Source organism: Melanotaenia boesemani, chromosome 2 (assembly GCF_017639745.1).
Source record: "Melanotaenia boesemani isolate fMelBoe1 chromosome 2, fMelBoe1.pri, whole genome shotgun sequence".
NCBI lineage: Eukaryota > Metazoa > Chordata > Actinopteri > Atheriniformes > Melanotaeniidae > Melanotaenia > Melanotaenia boesemani.
The window spans coordinates 24,039,476-24,057,417 of record NC_055683.1 but is presented as its reverse complement, the minus strand read 5'-3'; the positions used below and the strand labels follow the sequence as shown (position 1 = coordinate 24,057,417).

General features: G+C 41.0%; 1 protein-coding gene across 3 annotated transcripts in view; it reads left to right on the top strand.

Annotated features, from left to right (window-relative positions):
* The window catches only part of tex2 (testis expressed 2), a 30,377-nt gene extending 12,687 nt beyond the window's left edge, over positions 1-17,690 (top strand). For all 3 annotated transcript variants that reach the window (XM_041998160.1, XM_041998152.1, XM_041998143.1), the window contains 11 exons: positions 2,781-4,551; positions 6,339-6,539; positions 7,917-8,280; positions 9,011-9,294; positions 10,368-10,511; positions 10,675-10,774; positions 13,509-13,629; positions 14,235-14,357; positions 14,646-14,855; positions 15,491-15,611; positions 16,068-17,690. In XM_041998160.1, the coding sequence (XP_041854094.1) occupies positions 2,803-4,551; positions 6,339-6,539; positions 7,917-8,280; positions 9,011-9,294; positions 10,368-10,511; positions 10,675-10,774; positions 13,509-13,629; positions 14,235-14,357; positions 14,646-14,855; positions 15,491-15,611; positions 16,068-16,217 (3,567 nt within the window). In that variant the 5' untranslated portion in view covers positions 2,781-2,802 and the 3' untranslated portion in view covers positions 16,218-17,690. The remainder of the gene's footprint in view (positions 1-2,780; positions 4,552-6,338; positions 6,540-7,916; positions 8,281-9,010; positions 9,295-10,367; positions 10,512-10,674; positions 10,775-13,508; positions 13,630-14,234; positions 14,358-14,645; positions 14,856-15,490; positions 15,612-16,067) is intronic.
* The last annotated feature ends 252 nt before the right edge of the window (positions 17,691-17,942 follow it).

Sequence of the window (17,942 nt, the reverse complement as noted above, 5' to 3'; positions counted from 1 at the left end):
ATGCTGAATGTTTAGGGTTGCACTATAAATTTTATTGTATTTATTCCCTCATCCATTTGAAATCTGCTGAGATTTACTCATGAGAAGCTCTCATTTACATTGATTCAGTGTGTGATGCTGTGTCTCATTTGTCTTTTGACTGCAGCCTGCTTAAACCTGACTCTAGGAAAGCTCGGGACGTTGTACTCAGCTCACCCTGTCAACCTTGACAATGTTTTAATTTGTCCTCCAGGCTTTGAGAATGACAACAACATTTACCTCAGTCTCCATGGCTTTGCCTCCTCACTCATTTGTCTTCTCCCTCTGCCCTCCTCTTTTTAACTTTCACACATCTTTGTCGCGCCCACATTTTCTCTCTCCGTTGCTGCTGTTCTGTTGGTATTTTAAGTGGATTTCCTGTCAGCAGCTTGTTTATGAAAGGTCGACTGGTGCCTCAATGCACCCCCCCCCTCTCTTGGCTTTTTGTTGCTCTTTTTCTTGAATCTTTTTCCTTTTTTTTGTTCCATCCGCTCTGCCCCTAGCACAGCCTCAGCTGAAGAAACATGCACTTATATTCAAAATGACACACACACAAAACCCATTGTGGCACAACAAGTGAATGGTTGGCTGGGAAAGTCAAACGCCCTGTTATTCCATCCCGGCCAAATGCAATCTCTGGAGAGGCAGTGTCTACCAGAGAGCCCCAAGGGGTGCTGAGACTTTCTCAGAAATGCAGGCAATCACACAAGCTAACTGCTATGTTGCTTCTCTTGTCCCCACGTCTTCCATTATGGGCCATTTTTATCAACAGTCTGAAAGCCAGAGAGGCTGTGTGCTCTGTGTTCAAACACCACAGTTATTGGTGTTTGTGTGTGTGCTCTCTGACTGTTTGGCAATGTTAAGCAATGAAGATGGGGGCGATACGATGTGGAAGAATAAACAGGCACAATAACTTATTGCAGCAATGTGCGGCCTCATGCAGTAAAAATCACTGCATGACGAATGACTTTGATCCACTTGAGTTTAGACAATAGAAAGCTTGTTTCTCTAATCAGTGGGGCTAAATGGCTACTTTTATATCTTGCATATCATTATCCTAGGGTGGAGTTGTTTTATTTCTAAACTTGTTTATATCCATAGAAGCCCATAAAACACGAACATAATGTGAAACATGACATGGCATAGCCTTATAAAAGATTACATTTAAAGACTAAATTACAGATAGGCAGTCGCTAAATAACATTTGAGCTTTAAATATAAATAATTTTCACAATTTAATATGTCTTATTTAATATATATACTATTAAATGTAATGGTATCAGGACAAAGGATGCCTAATGTCTGAAGGCAGGCTCTGTTGTGGGTGCAGAGCTGGACAGCCTGACAACTGCAGCATAGTGATGGGTATTGAGTAGGCTCCTATCAGTCATGGACAATCCACTACAAGAGGCTTCTGTTACTGTCCTGCTCCACTGAGAGGCGGCGGTGATCATTGGTTCCCTCACGCCATGTAGCTCTTTACTATACCGACAAGAAAATGATTTTATACAGTTCCTTTAAGTTCTTTATAGACCTCTCATAAGAATTGGATGCGTCCATGGCAATGTCACTCATTGGTCTGTGAATTTTGAAGTCTTAAATTCTGTATTTTGCCATTGTCACGTTGGTATTTGCAACCAAAACAACACTATTTGCACAATGAGGTGAGGTGGAGAAAGATACTTGAAACTGACAGTAAAATGTTGATTTAAGGACTAGACTCTATGTAAGCATAAAATAAATCAAAAGGACCCACAGCACATTATTGAAAATGGGCCAATGACATAATAATACCTGAATTAATTGACTCAGCATTTCATAAGTGGACTTTACACTTTCTAAATAGGACTCTGTTCAGAGTCATGTTGGAGTTTTTCCTAAATCCAGTCTGTCAGTGATAATGCAATGCTCATTTTAAACATTGGTTTACTGGCATTCAATTAATACACAAGACAGTAAACAAGTCATATAAATTGTACAAAACTGAAATGGACAGAAGAACAAAAACAGTAACTTTGCATGTTAAGTTTTCATCAAGGTAAAAACGCTGCTTTTCTGGCGTCCATGGACACAAAGAATGTTTCTGCATCAGCAAATGTTATTGAAGTAGTACTCTTAAAGAGTCTACGTTTTGAGCACATCTTAAACATATGCCCTAAAAAAAGCAGGGAACAACTTACAATGCGCACAAAAAACTTCTAAATCTTGTTTCATTTTAGAGAGCTTTATCATTGAGAAATGAGGGTTGTTTAAGGGCTTAATTTGCAGGAGACCATTTTCTAAAGCCTACAGGTCCTAAAAACACACCTTTTCTGAGCTCCCATCTACTGCTCCTCTTTAAGAGTTATGCCAGCTCTTTCTCAGAAGTTTCCTGTAACAAGTAGTGCTGTTATGCCCCTAGAAAAAGATTGGATGAGTGTAAGCTAAAGGTTAAAAAAAAAAAAAAAAAAAAAATGGAGTTAACTATAGCTGAAATGTTGATGAACCTCCTCAGAGCTTGTGTGTTCTTAAGTGATCCATTAATCATGTTGCTATGGTGAGGTGAATGATTGAAAAGGTTGCTGGTAAGACAGAGAGAGATGCCTGTTCTGAGAGCTACTCGCACTGCCAGGATCATCATAACATAATGAAGGGTGATAGGTCGAGGAACATACACATACCTGTCCAGCCTCCTCACATTAATATGATTCTCAACCTCCCTGTCCCATTGTTTCTGTTTTAATATTCACAGTGTGTTGCTGCTGTCTCCTTGTCTCTTCCAGGCTGTGAGCCCTGTGCAGGGTGATGATGAGCAGTAAGGGCAGCAGCAGTAAGGGAAGTGGCCAGCATGCTGACACTCCACCCCTTCGCCCCTCCCCTGGACCCAAGCTGCAGGTTCAGCGTTCCCACTCTCGCGACACTATCACCATACACTTCTCTGCTCTGGGGAAGGAGGAAGAAGATGAGGAAGAAGAGCTATATGGGGTGCCGACTGGATCAGCTACAGCTAAGTCTGTCCTCGACGGTGCAGGGGGGCTTGGAGGTGTAGCTACAGGGGCAGAAGAGGGCTGTGTTGCCCCAGGCATGGAGGCAAAAGAGGAGCTGCTGTTTGAATTAGCTGGTGTGGAGGCCTCCTCTGGAGCTGCTGTACTGCCTGTCTCATCCACGACACTGTCTGTGCAACCGTTAGACTCCCAGCTACACACACCCTCTCCCTCCATGCCTATTATCCCTATCTCCACCCACACCCAGTTGACTTCCACCCCTCCAGCTAGCTCCTCATGGCCCTCTGACAGACCAACCAATCCTCCATCTACAAGTTCCAGCTCCTCTTCCCCTTGCAAGTCTGCAGCATTGTCATCCTCCAAGCCTTTTCTCAGCCTTGTTCGGTCTTTGTCTAATGACATTGAATCTCGAGAAACCGGCCCTGCGATTTCCAGTGCCGCACCGTCACATGCACGTCATAGACACTTAATGAAATCTTTTGTTAAGTCGCTGTCCACGGACACATCTAAAGCAGAACACCAGGAAGGGCCCCTTCATCACTATCCTCAACATCAGCAAGTGCAACTCTCTCATCGGCCTCCACCTCGTAACATGCAGCTCTTCAAACAGTTCTCCCAGCCTCGGTTATCCTCTTGCCCTGTCACTGTCACTCAAGCAGGAGGCGACTCCAAAACAGCCCCCTCCTCCCCCATCATGTCTCCAGATGGTAGGTCCTTCTTTAAAGTCCAAGAGGTGGAGGCCAAGATTGAGGACACCAAGCGACGACTTTCAGAGGTGATGTCAGATCCCCTGCAGCTTTTTAGTAAGATTATGGGGGACGAGTCTGGTGTGGGATCTGCTGGAGGTGGCGCCCATCGTGCCAAATCGCTCTCTTCCAGTGCATCAGAGCTCAGTGGAGTGACAGCAGTAAACGGACATGCAGAAACTAACAACAATTATAGTATCAAGGAGGAGGGAGCTGAAGTGGAAGAAGAGGAAGAAACCCCAACAGGAAAGGCCCCTGACTCTCTTCTGACAGATTTTTTCTCTTTCCCTTCACTGGCACTAGCTCCAGCTCTCACCCAGACCTCATCATCAGGTCTCCACAAATCTCCTTCTCTCACGCTGGGCCGCTGCTCCATGTCCGCCCTGGTAGCTCGACAGGAAGACGAGGACTTCTGTGAACTCTACAGTGAAGACTTTGAGTTGTGTACTGATACAGAGACTCCAGATGGGGATCAGTCCGTGTCCCGGCAGCCCCATACTGGCAGCACTGGTTTGTGTAGTGAATTTGATACAGAGGAAGATAAGGCAGAGGAGGAAGTGGAGAATGTGCCCGTGACTGGCCTCATATTTTTCACACAGTTGGTATATTGGTACTTAGTCCTTCCAGTGCCTCCATGCGTATGTGCTGTGTTGCATGGGATTGTAACTGGGTTCATTCTGGCTTTGCTGGTTCTTTGGCTATCTTCTCCTCGACGCTCCTCATCAGGGACCAGAATTGAGAGGAGGAGGATAGAGCTGTGGAATGTGGCTCAGCTGGATATTAAAGAACCAGGAATATTCAAGGTGAGACAACGCACAGCATTACTTACTAAGAAGATTCTTACTTTATTTATTTGTTTATTTATTTTTATGTTACATACTTTATAGAGATTCACACTTTGTAAATGATTGCAAACTTGCAAGACAAACAGCACTGCGTGGATGTTGCTTCCTTTTTGTTCCATTTTATGTCCAGATTGTCCCACAATGCTTCAATAATATTGCGGTCTGGGCTCAAGGCAGGATTCATCACTCCATCAGACCTGCTGTCACTGATTTGTTTAGTCCAATTCTTGTGTAATTTGGCATAACTCTGCTTTTTGTAGATGCAACCAAAAATATTGTAGTGGCAGTCTGCTTCTAACAGGCATTACAGCACTTTGTGATTTGTATCTGTGAAAAGCGCTTTATAAACAAACTTTACTTACTTACTAACAAAAGTGCCTAAAAATTTAAATTAAAATGTTTTTTTTCTTAAGTTGTCTGTTATCTGTCAACACAGCACTGGTTCATTCTCCAAGTTACGTGTCTATTTATGCTGGATTGAGTCACAGGTCTGTGTTAAGTGGTTAGCAAATGAAACTAAAGCTAAAGAAAAAACACATTTCTCTAAAAATAGTCAGGCACAAAAACAGGACTGAAAATTGATACAAAAAAATATATAAAATCTTTGAAAGACCTTCAGAAATCCTGGGGAGCTATCGCTCAAAACTACTTAAAATATTCCATGAAAGTCTGGCTCCTTGGAGGCATAATATAAAGAACTGAAATGCAAGACTTGCAGACTACTGTAGTTTTAAGCCAAAAATCAAGGTAACCATCATACATGAAGCTTAATGCATCAACATAAACTGTCATTGGAAGGATTCCAGTTAAGCTAATAAGTAATTTGAACATCCTTTCACTCTCAGCACTGAATTTTTTCCCCTTTATTTTAACTAAATAAGCATTATTCACTCAGTGTCCTTTGAGCTTGATAAGACAGGTATTAGAATAAGAATTAAGTTACATGCAGCCTCATGAGGCACTGTGAGGTTAAACAACACTTTTTTTTCCAGAAATGGGCCCAGTTTTTCTTTTTAAACAAATACTTTAAGAAGAAAGCCGCCAAAGATGGCAGTCTCCGTTAGAGACTGAAAAGAAATGTTGAGAGGTTTAACAGAGTTTATGTAAGCTTATGTAAGCTTGTGTACTTGTATGTAGGTATCAATCTGTTGCAAACAGGGAGCCCTGTGGCTAGAGGGCACAGCTGTTCTAAAAGAACTCTGCAGTTGTGCAGAAAGTGATGCATGCAGTGGGATGATAGACCCTACAGCAAACAGGAGCAGAGAGACAGCAGTGGGGACTGACTTCCATCATTATCGTTTTCTTCATCCTCGTCTTTCTTTGACAATCATTGGAGTCTGTTGCCTTTTTTTTTTTTTTTTTTTTTTTAAATATTGTCTTCTACAAACTCTGTACTGCAACACTGGAAAAGAGCTGTATTTTGAAACTAATGGTATGTGATCAATATTAAAAGGAATAAAATTCACATGCAACACAAACAACATGTAACATTTCAGGAAGTCCTGAGAAGAGTTAATCTTGACATCTTGTAGGGCCAAAATCAGGGCTGAATAGCAGAACTCCTCAGGCAGCACTGCATTATAAACAGACTGTCTGTAATGGAAATCACTGCAGGGCTAAGCAACACAAATCCTCAAAGAGCTCTACTGCACAGAGACAAAAGAGCATATCTAAACAAAACCCAGGAAGGCCTTCACTAATGTCAGTAATTGATGTGAGTGATTCTGCTCCTCTCAATCTCACAGGGCTGGATGAATGAAATCCACAGCTACGACCCAGAGATGTACCACGCCACCCTGACCCATTCTGTTTACGTCCGGTTAGAGGGCTCAGTCCTACGTCTGTCCAAGCCCAACCGAAACATCTCCCGCCGTGCCACACACAACGAGCCCAAACCTGACGTCACTTACATCAGCCAGAAGATCTACGATCTGACTGACAGCAAGGTGATGCGCTTTTAGAAGTATGCCTGTCAAGAACAGAGAGATTTTTGTTATTCTTGTGAAAGCTGACTTTACATTTGAAATTAGATATTAAAGGGTATTAAAGTATGAAGTATGTGTGTATGTATGTGTGTCTCTGCTGGTTCCCTGGTGTATTTCTGTGCTTGATGATAAGCTTAACAGATAGTGACATCGAGCACACGTCCTCTTACATCTGCTTTTTCCTGAGTGCATGCTTACTAATAGGCTATGTCCAGTGACAAATCTACTCATTTTCAGAGTTGCACACTGTGTATAAACATAAAGTGAGTATCGCAGGTTACTGACCTTGAATACACAACTCTGTGTCTTTTGAACTAGAATTCAGAATTAATGGTTTTGCATATCTGTAAGCAGAACAGTGAAAAATATATATATTTTTTATGTTGGTGAAAATTTTCATTATACTGTGCTTGTGATGCAAGTATACAACTCTGCCTTTTTGTGGATACCTAGTTTTTCATGAGTGCTACCCTCCAAAACATCACATGGCTACAACCTTTAGCTCATACAAAGTGTTCAATGCTACTATTTGTGTTAGAGATGTGTTAGACTGACACAAGCTTGAAAAATACAAACAGAACTGCATCTGACATGACAAAATATTGCAAAGCAATGTCTAATGGCAAACAAAGTGCACTTTTAAAAAGCATAAAACCAATTCATACTTGACAACCTTTTAGAATATTGAATATTATTTCTTGAATATGATCAAAAAGGGGATAAAGATCCCATCAATCTATTTCATATACACACTATGGGGGAAAGCTGGAGCCAGTCCAAGCTGTCTTCAGGTAGAAGATGGGGTACAAGTTGTGTAGGTTTGTGTGGGATTTAGGGTATTTCTTTCAGCACACATGGACAAACAAACAATACCAAACACCTAATAGTCTTCTAAAATGAATGCTGATTAGCTGAAAGTTAGCTCGAGCCTGGACATTTAGTTATACTCAAAAAACAGACATATATCAACCTTGACTAATGTTTGTTCTGTTGGTAAAAGATTAAGTGGCAACATCCCATGAAAATAAGCTTTTTGGACAGATGTGCATAAATTATAACCTGTTATGTTGAATGTTTGAAGAAAGAAAGTACACAGCATGCAAACATAACCTCATATGTAATTTTATCATAGTTGTTTTATAGTTAAATTATATCAGGGACTTCAAAATAATGAAGTGAGGACATCTGTTCATATGCTTCATCCTAAAAGAAAGTCAGTCAAACCCACATGGACACACATGTGCATACAATGACCCAAAACACACACAACACAACACGAATGCTGCCCCATAACTGTCATGTTACTGAATCTATTTACTCCATACATATACTCCACAGATCTACCTGATGCCCCAGAGCTTGGCTAGAAAGCGAGTTTGGAACAAGAAGTATCCCATCTGCATTGAGCTGGCCAAGCAGGAGGACTTTATGTCTAAGGCTCAGGGAGAGAAATCAGAATCTGGGGAGGACAAATCAACAGGTCTGGGTGAGACGGTAGAACGAACAGACAAAGCTGAGAGAGCTGAAGGCTCAACATTAACAGAGGAACCCAAAAGACCAACTTCTGGGGGAGGGGATCTGACAATCTACTTATTTGGGAGGACTGGTCGGGAAAAGGAAGAATGGTTCCAGAGATTCCTTCTGGCGTCCAGAATGAAGTCAGGGGGAAGAGGTGGCAGTCTCTCTGGCTTCTGCAAGAGTGGTAAGCTTCATGTTGAGTTGTGTACCCTGTCACAGATCAAGGTGCAAACATGCACAGTAGAATAGTAAGGGTTATCAAGCTTGCTCACCCTTTACCACACATGTATTATAGTTACATGGGCCCACATCACTTCTCAAGTCAGAAGAACCATTCTCTTGAGTGTGTAACTGCACAGCAATCAGATCTGTGCATAAGCCTCAGCTTAGGGACCGCCAATCCCCTCAATTGAGTGAACAGCTGAGTGTGAATGGGTCAGCAGGATTACGTGCACAGAGAAGCAGCATATTATAGTATTGGTTTCCACAGTAAGATATAATCCTGTAAGGATAAGTTATTATACAAAGAGAAACTCTAGCACTGTGTAGGTCCAGTGATAAAAAAAGTACAGGGTGGATAGGATTATAGGAATGACAATTTAAACATCAAGCTCTTTTGTGAACATACAGAGCCATTATGAAAATGACTACATCTGTTTTAATATGATGCATTGAGAGGATGCAGTGTGTTATCCATAGCTAATTCAGTATTCAGTATGCTAATTCAGTACCGCAGCATATTGTGAGAAGGGAATACAAAGGAGATGCTAATTATCTGAGGCTTCTAAAGATCCCTAGCATATATCATGATGTATTGATCAAAATATCTGAAAATGTTGATGGTGCATAATTTTCATTACAGTGCTCCTTCCCCTTTATTCACTACATCCTGCTTTTGCCTTTTCCACTTGTAGCCTTCTTGCCCTCCCACAGTCGCAGTGGCAGCACCCAGTCTGTTGGCGGCCTGGAGGCTGACAGCAGGAGCAGCAGCAGGGGAAGCCAGGAGGAGCTGTCTCAGCCTCGTCACAGAGAGACCCCCGCTTCTCTGTCCTGTGGCTCCACTGGAGGGATGAAGCAGAAGATGCTTTTGGACTATAATGTCTACATGGCTAAATATGTTAACCCTCAGGCACCACCAAGAAGCCCCGCTGAGAGCCCTGGAAACAGCCCTGAGAGCAGCCCTAAAACTACCAAAAAGGTATGAGATGCATGGATGCATATCAAGCTGAAAAGCAGCTAAGAAATGTAGGCATCTGACCTGGAAAGATCCCAGACATGCCCCCTGATTTGCGTAATATTAATTAAATCATTCCATTGCCACTTAAAAATACTCTAGGGAGTTTTTGGCCAAAAGTGGAGCAAGAGCTTCTTATCCATACTGATGTTCTGTTTATATGATTGTTGGTAGCATAAAACAAGCTATCTAGTCTGAATAATGACCTCAGATCCCCAGGCCCCTTCTCTGGTTTCTAACTACTATCTTTTTCATCCTGACTTTTTGTGTGTTGTGGTTGGGTCCCAACATACAATTGGACCGTTGAATGGGGCTGAGAGACATGTAATTAGACTCGGTCTGGCCCAAGAGGCCTCTACTAGATGGGAGTTATTTTCTGCAAGGAAAGAAGTAGTATATCACCTGAAATTGGTGGTAGCTTTTGCTAGGATAAAGGTAATATTACCTTTTACCTATTAAAGGTAATAGGAAGTTGCAGAGGTGTCATACCTTACTTACTCATCTGTAAGTTTACATGATTTCTGTAAGGTCCTCATGAAAGGGTGTGTTCAAGACTGAGTATGATCATAAGACTTAATTTCAAAAATAGATTACCTTTGTTTGAAGATGTTACTTTAAGGATCTACTTGAACCAGGTCCTGCAGGGGCCACTATAAGAATAAATAAAGTTATTACATGACTGCCGTTGTTTATATGAGCATCCCCAACCAGGTGTAAACATACTGTAATTAGAGACAAGCAGGATACTGAGATGATTAACACTATCACCTCACAGCTGGGGTGCAAAGACATGCATGTTAGGTTAATAAGTCATTCTGAAATGGCACTTCCTCAACTGACAGTATAATTTCTTTAACACTCAAGTATTTCTAAGGTGAAGAGTTTAAGATTTGTTCAACTTTAAACCATAAACATAAATGGGGCATGAATCAAGCCAAAGGTTGATGTAGACTATTCTTACTTGATCTAAACGTATTGACTTCACTTAAGTCAAGAAAATAAAAAGTGCTCCACATTTATATCTGTGTCTCCTTCAGTTGCACAGAAGTTCAGAGGTCACTGCAGAGCCGGAGGCCTGGGTCAATGCTTTTCTAGGAAGGACATTCTGGGACTTCCTGGGAGAGAAGTACTGGGCCAATGTGGTCTCCAAAAAGATCCAAATGAAGCTCAGTAAGATCAGGGTGAGTAGTGATACCAGTATAAGTATAAATTAAAAACTTCAATCAAATATGAAAGATTTCAATGAGGTCACTTCAAGGCAGAATTTTTAGTTTCTTTTCGCTGTATTTATGTCTGTTTATTTTATTTTTTTTACCCATCCAGTAAACTGTTTTTGTCTTTCAGCTGCCATATGTGATGAATGAGCTGACTTTAACGGAGTTAGACATGGGATTTTCCATTCCTAAGATCCTCCATGCCTCCAAACCCTCTGTGGACCACCAAGGTAGGAAGAGAAACTAAGTAAGATTTGCTTCGGGTATCACCGTTTTGGGCGGTCTCCTATAATAGCCACTTATTATCCTTCAGCCGTCTTCTTATGTTCTTTATCTGTCATCTTAGCACTACTTATCCCTTGCCTTTCTGACACATAACAGCAGAACATGCTCTCATTTTTTTATTTTACTCCTCCATCCAATTCATCCTGTTCCCATCTTCTTCTTCATTGTTTCTCCTCTCACTGGATTAAGACATCTGATCTATTCTGAAACCATCTCTCCCCTTCTCCTCTAGAGTCTGTATGCCTTGCAGTATTAATCCACAGTAATTAAACTTCACATCTTGGTTCCCCCTCATCCTTCACTGAGACTCTGATTCATCCCGCCAGCCTTGAGCACCGGCTAAGGAACTACTTTAACACAGTGACTTTACAGTGATGTGAGGCATATTAATTCCAACTTAAGCAGCCAGTTGTGGGAGAAAATAAGAGAAGCTTAAGAAGAAACCAATGAAGAGTTGTCAGTATATTTCAGTGTTTAGTTGTAATTATAGTTTTGTTACATTCCTGTAAAAATAGTGAAAGTGTGCTAAATGTGTTTTGTCTTGTACACCTCTCCCAGATATGCCCTCCCTTTATTGGGTACACCTTGCTAGTACCAGGTTAGCCCACTTTTGCCTTCAGAACTGCTTTAATTCCTCATGATACAGAAACATTCCTCAGAGATTTTGCTCCATATTTTTTCTTTTTTTTACTTGTCCTGTCAAGCATCGTAGCAGGCAGAATAATGGTCCAGCTGCTGTTTTGTGCTAAACAAATTTGCTTTGCCAAGGGGAGCTTTATGGTTGCTGCAGATTTGTCAGCCGCATACCCATGAGGAAAATCTCCTGTTCCATCACATCCCAAAGGATCTCTGTTAGATTGTAGAGGTTACTGGAGTACAGTGAACCTATTGTCATGTTCAAAAAACCAGTTAGAGACGACCTGAGCTTTGTGATATAGGGCATTATGGGTACACTGTAGTCACTAAGGGATGGACATGGTCAACAATAATTCTCAGGTAGGCTGTGGCTTTTAAACTCAATGGTCAGTTGGTATGGAGGGGCCCAAAGTGTGCCAGGAAAATATCTCCCACATCATTACACCAACAACAACCTGAACTATTGACACAAAGCAGGGTGGATTTTTATGTTGTTGTTTGTTCTGCCCTACCATCTGAATGTTGCAGCTTAACTGGACACTCACCAGACCAGACCAGACCAGACAAAGTTTCTCAACCTTCTGTTGTTCAATTTTGGAGAGCCTGTGCGAATTGTAGCCTTAGTTTCCTCTTCTTAGTTGACAGAAGTGGCACCTGGTGTGGTCTTCAGCTCCCATCTGCTTCAAGATCTGGTGTGCTGAATCTTCAGCGATAGTATTCTGCAGACCTTTGTTGTAGTGAGTGGCTATTTGAGATTCTATTGCCTATCTGTCATTTCGAACCAATCTGCCCATTCTCCTCTGACATCAACAAGACATTTTTGTTCAGACAATTCCTGCACACTGGATATTTTCCAGGACAGTGCCAGCCTTCTCTTTCAGTATTTTTTTTCAGTTTCTCAAAGTCTCTGGCTTTGGTGCTGCTGCAAAGCAGATTGTGCTCTCTGCCACAAACTTGCAGAAGATAGCCAATATCTTGCTATGAACAGCAAAGGACCTAATTATCTTCAGACAGTAGATTCTGCTCTGTTCCTTCTCACTACTCAAGTTGTCCAGGTGAAAACCCAGGCATCTGTAATCCTCCATCACTTTCACCTCCTCTTCCACGATGGAAATAGTGTTTGGCTCATTTCTGGTCCTCCTAAAATCCACAATAATTTCCACTGTCATGTTCACATCCAAGATGAGATAATAAATCATCACAGTTGCCGACTTTTGAACTTAATGCTGTTAATGAGCATGATGGTACATCTTATCTTTAGCCTTTAGGATGCAGCCTCCATTATTTTCAAAAAGTATTAAAAGTTTTAATTTGCCAGAGCACAGTTTCCCGCTTTCTTTCATTCCATATAAATTGGTTTGAGCCCAGAGACGGTGTCTGATGTCTTTTTTTTTTTTTTTACTCTTGATGGAGTATTTATTTGTACTTTATAGATGCAAAGTCTTCATGAACCCATACAGTAATTCCCTCTGCAGAATTGGGTCTGGTTTTAATACAACGATGCCTGACGCTGCAAAGATCATCCATACTCAAGTCTTGGTTTTCACACTTGGCCCATGTAAAAAAGAAATATTTGCCTGGATGAATTCTTTAACGACATCACAGTAGATGGTGAAGTTTTCTTTTTTTTTTCTTGCAGATAGCATTTCACATTAGCTTTATTAACTTTTTCAGAATTGTGCTCCTATTGTCGGTCACGTGCACCTTTGTGAAACACATACAAATTAAAGAACATGTGTAAAGATGGAGACTGGAAGAAAGATGGGGAATGGAAAACAACAGCTATCAGATGCAGAAGAAAGTGTCCACGTAAAGTCAGTTACTAATGAGCCATAAAGCTAACCCTTTCAGTGTTTGTAAGAGGACAGGTGTTCTTTCTAGAACCCTCCAAGAGATTTCTCACAAAACACCTGGCAAATGATGTATGTTCCTGTAAAAGAAGTAGCAATCAGAATGATTTGTTCCTGCCGCTGATGTGGTATTGTGAAGGATGTAAACAATCATCACTACATATCCATATATTTCTCTCATTGTCTGTTCCAGGCCTGTGGTTTGATCTGGAGCTCTCGTACTCGGGCTCCTTCCTCATGACACTAGAGACCAAGCTGAACCTGGCCCGTCTGGGTAAAGAAGGCGAGGGGCTTGGAGAGCATGGGAAAGAATGGTAAGTCATTTCTTATTTTAATAATATTGCTTCTGAAAGAGAGTCTGATTTGAGAATGGCTTGACTGATTTTTGAGCATGATATTCTGCAGTTTTTCCCAAGTTTTTTTTTTTCTATAGACATTCTAAGTGGTGGACCAAAATAAAATGTTTGAAGGATTAAGAACTTTTTCTTTTTTTTTTTAAACCAACAGCTCTGAGCTATATTGTAGTTGGACAGATTTGCTTATAGAGCCATGTTAGTTATGTCTTTTTCACAAATCCTACCCTTTTTTTTTGTTGGCTCTTCCTCCCCTCTCTTTATATACTAATCCCCCCCTTTTGGATGCCTACAATTATGGATTTGTCCAATGAATGGTGAGTTTAGGAATGAATGTTTACAACTGCCTGCCACTAAAATTATACATTTTGTTTTGCATTTGAATTATTGAATCTTAACTGGAATTAATCAGTTGAGATTATGTTCCTGTGAAATATACTTTAGTTGGGATTAATTTGATTGGAAATGGTATTGATTTATAATTGTTCTGTGCATAGCAGTCAGTGCCTGATTTTGTAGAAGTGAGTGTATGATTCTGTGTGTGTGTGTGCGCGTGTGTGCAACAGGCCAAGGCCACGGACATACTGTCTGGCAGACAGCGATGAGGAGTCGTCCAGTGCAGGCTCATCAGATGAAGAGGATCCCCCAGAACTCCTCAGTGATAAGCCTACTCTGCCTGGAGCTGAGGGGTGAGCAAATGTCTTGTTACCATGACGTCAGCATCAGTCAAAAAAGAAAAATGGCCTGTACAAGATTCGAACTGACGTGTTAAAACTGAATTTTTTTCACCTTCTCGGTCCACCTACCTACTCAGCAAAGCATATTTAGAGGCTTGCGGTTGATTTAATGGATCACCTACAGTCACTTTCCTCCATCGTGGGTGCTGAGTAGTGAGAGATGCTGTTATGAATAAATGATGAACCTGACTCACTCCTCGTTCCCCCCTCCTCCTGTGCTTACATCCTCTGCCCCTTTAGCTATGTAGGAGGCCACAGACCCAGCAAGATCATGCGCTTTGTGGACAAAATAGCCAAGTCCAAGTATTTCCAGAAGGCCACAGAGACTGAGTTCATTAAGAAGAAGATGGAGGAGGTATCCAACACACCCCTGCTCCTCACTGTTGAGGTGCAAGAGTGCCGGGGGACACTGGCTGTCAACATCCCACCTCCCCCCACAGACAGAATATGGTACGTTTAAAAGTACACCAGAAACTGTTGTTTGTAAGCAGTCCTTGTGTTGTAATCAAGGCTTGAGAAATTGACACAGCACCCTCTGCTGGGCAAATGCAGACATGCATACAATGATGGACTGAAAATGTTTAATAATTTTAAGAGTTAAGAACTGAAAGCACAAAAGCATGCTTCTCACTGAAGATGTGTGGCATTATTACCTTAACAAAACGAGAGAGGAAACAACATTAAGTTGATGCAACTCTAAACCTGTCAATGAGGATAAGATAGCATTCTGATCAGACTCCATGTACAAAATGTAACGTGCAATCTCATCGCTAGTCAAGCTCTCTGCATGAAAGATAGACATGCTTGATGAAGTTAATTTATTTAAAAGATATAGTTATATAATACTTTACACAAGCACATCATTAACACACACATTTCAATTATAAATGGGGTTTACTGACGATTAATGGATGATTTTAAAGTTAAATATTGGTACTGTGTGGAATGCTGGATCATGGTAATTATGGAGAAATGATACCGTACAAGAGCAAATAAATAAAATCTGCCTGGTAGCTGAATCTAAGTGAAATAATAGACAACTCTGCATAACAAATGCACCTGTAATCTATGTTGAACTTGTGTAGGTATGGTTTCCGAAGTCCTCCTCATCTGGAGCTGAAAGCTCGGCCTAAACTCGGTGAAAGGGAGGTCACTCTGGTTCATGTAACGGAGTGGATTGAGAAGAAGCTGGATCAGGAGTTCCAGGTATTTAAAGCTCATATTGGCATTACAGTCTTTGATCAGTGTGGATGCGAATTTAGGTTATGAAAGCAGACTTCTTTATTAATGTATGACTTCCCATTTACATGGACTTAGAATCTGTGTGCCTGTGGATTTCCCAGCCAGTAATGATATGCCTGCCTGCTGTTAGATAACGGCCCTTATTCACCCCTGCAAACTACTGCAGCAAGGTGTCCTCAGATCTACCACACATCTACATTAATCTCTGCCTGACTCCTCTGGAGGTGTAATTTTTGCAACACTCCCTCTGCGCTATGTGTTAGCAAAACACTGTGATCTTAGACCTAACAAAACAAGGCAATTTGTTCAGTTTGTTAGAAGTTGTTTTTTTATTTGATTATATTTTTTAGACTTATAATATCCATATTTTTGTGTCCGTTTTCCAGAGCAGTCACTCAAAATACCTTTCTTCTCCTACAGAAAATCTTTGTGATGCCAAACATGGATGACATATGGCTACCCATAATGCACTCTGCCATGGATCCACGTTCAGATGCCAGCTTGATGACTGTAACAAATGATACCTTGAAGGATCCAGAACAGGAGGATTCTGAGGTCTCTGATGTGTGAAGACAGCTGTTCAGTGACTGATATGTTATCACCATGACAACATATGAAGCCCCCATTGCCTCTCAGAAAACAAGGTGCAACAACGGACCTGGCCAACTCTTCAACATGTTTTTCAGTCATGAAATAAGCCCTCAAAGCAGAAAAAAAGAAGCCCTAATGAACTTTTCTCAGAGGTGATGGAAAATAAATTGTGGCATGATTAGACTGTTTAACACAAAGATGGCGTGGTGGATTGACAAATAGCCATCTGATTCAACCAGAGGAACCACAATACCTGTGAAGTACAGCTGCACCAAACATGATAGTTGTACAGTTCGAACTTTCTGTGTTATATTTCTATCCAGGCAGTTTTATCATTGCTAAGATTCTGAAAACTAAATGGACACTGATGAAGAATGAGTACAATTGACAGAATTATCCTAAAACTCAAAGATGATTTTGCTAAAAGCCCATGCAATGTCACAGGGATACCACCACCCTCCTCTCAACTGCTCACTGCTACCTGGCACTTTTTATGCAAACCGATCAATGGCACTGTGTCCATAAACAACGTTCACAATGGACACAGTCCTGTCATATAGGCTGTGTGCTTTTGACTGTGCGTTAGTAAAATCTATCTGCAAACACAGCGGTCCAACGTTGCCTAGGCCCGTTGAATGTATAGAGTAAGACAACAGCTCCCTGGCTGTGCGTGAAGTAGCTCAGTCACTGACAACATGCTTTTAGCAACATGTTTTAACTGCTCTTTCCATGTTTTATTCAAAGTTGAGTAAAAGTAATACTTTTTAAATCTTTTTTGCCAAAGCAATCTTTCAGTCACATTTTGAAGGGAAGTTATTAGGTGGCTAATAAAGCAATCAGTTTGTAATTTTCTGCTCTTGAGGCTACTTCAGTGATGTAAAGCCAGTCTTTTTTAATAATCAAAGCTGTAAATTCGAAGGATAGAAAAATGCTCTGCAGGGAGAAGTTTTCTTCTGGGCAGTAACAGACTAAAACCCTCTCAAACAGAAGTAGATAAATTTAAGAAGTGTAGGTAAAACAACTGTTTTATCTCAATAAACAGCATTGTGGATATCAGCCATACTATTTCATGATGTTAGCATTGAGCTAACAATCCAATTTCTTGTATTTTCAACTATTTATTAATTTGCTGTTTTGTGTTGTCCATGTGCAAGAGCAACACCGCCAGTAAGCTCGAACCACGTGAACTCTGTATTCTGCCAGGACACCCATCTGCTTCCCAGGTGACTTTTTAGTTTGTTTTCTGTTCAGACGTGTGTTGGCTAGTGTACGAGGCAGAAAGTGCCTTTAAAATAATCAAACATTCCTTCATAGTGAGCCACCACATTTGTTGTGTCAGTTGAGGGAAGAGAGAAATAGTCTTTGTGCCATTATCGTCTGTCAGGACATGCCCTTTAGTTTTCACATGTTGGTGTTGTTCATTTGCACAGTGATTAAAAAATATCAAACATTGCTGTTGTGTTCAGTGATGTCGCAGAATGTTATGGTTCCGATCATTGTGGATCAATAAAATGTTTTGCTTGGATGAACAATGTGTTTTTGTGTTTCTACTTCATTAAGCCCATTGAAAGGTGCTATTCCCCATTAAGCCTTTTACTTTTGGAAAATGTTTAATGTCCTCTAGTTCCCAAATGTTCTAGGCTGTCTTTGGAAATAACTAAGCTGTCATCATTACATTTAACTTCATTTGCAGACCTTATTCCT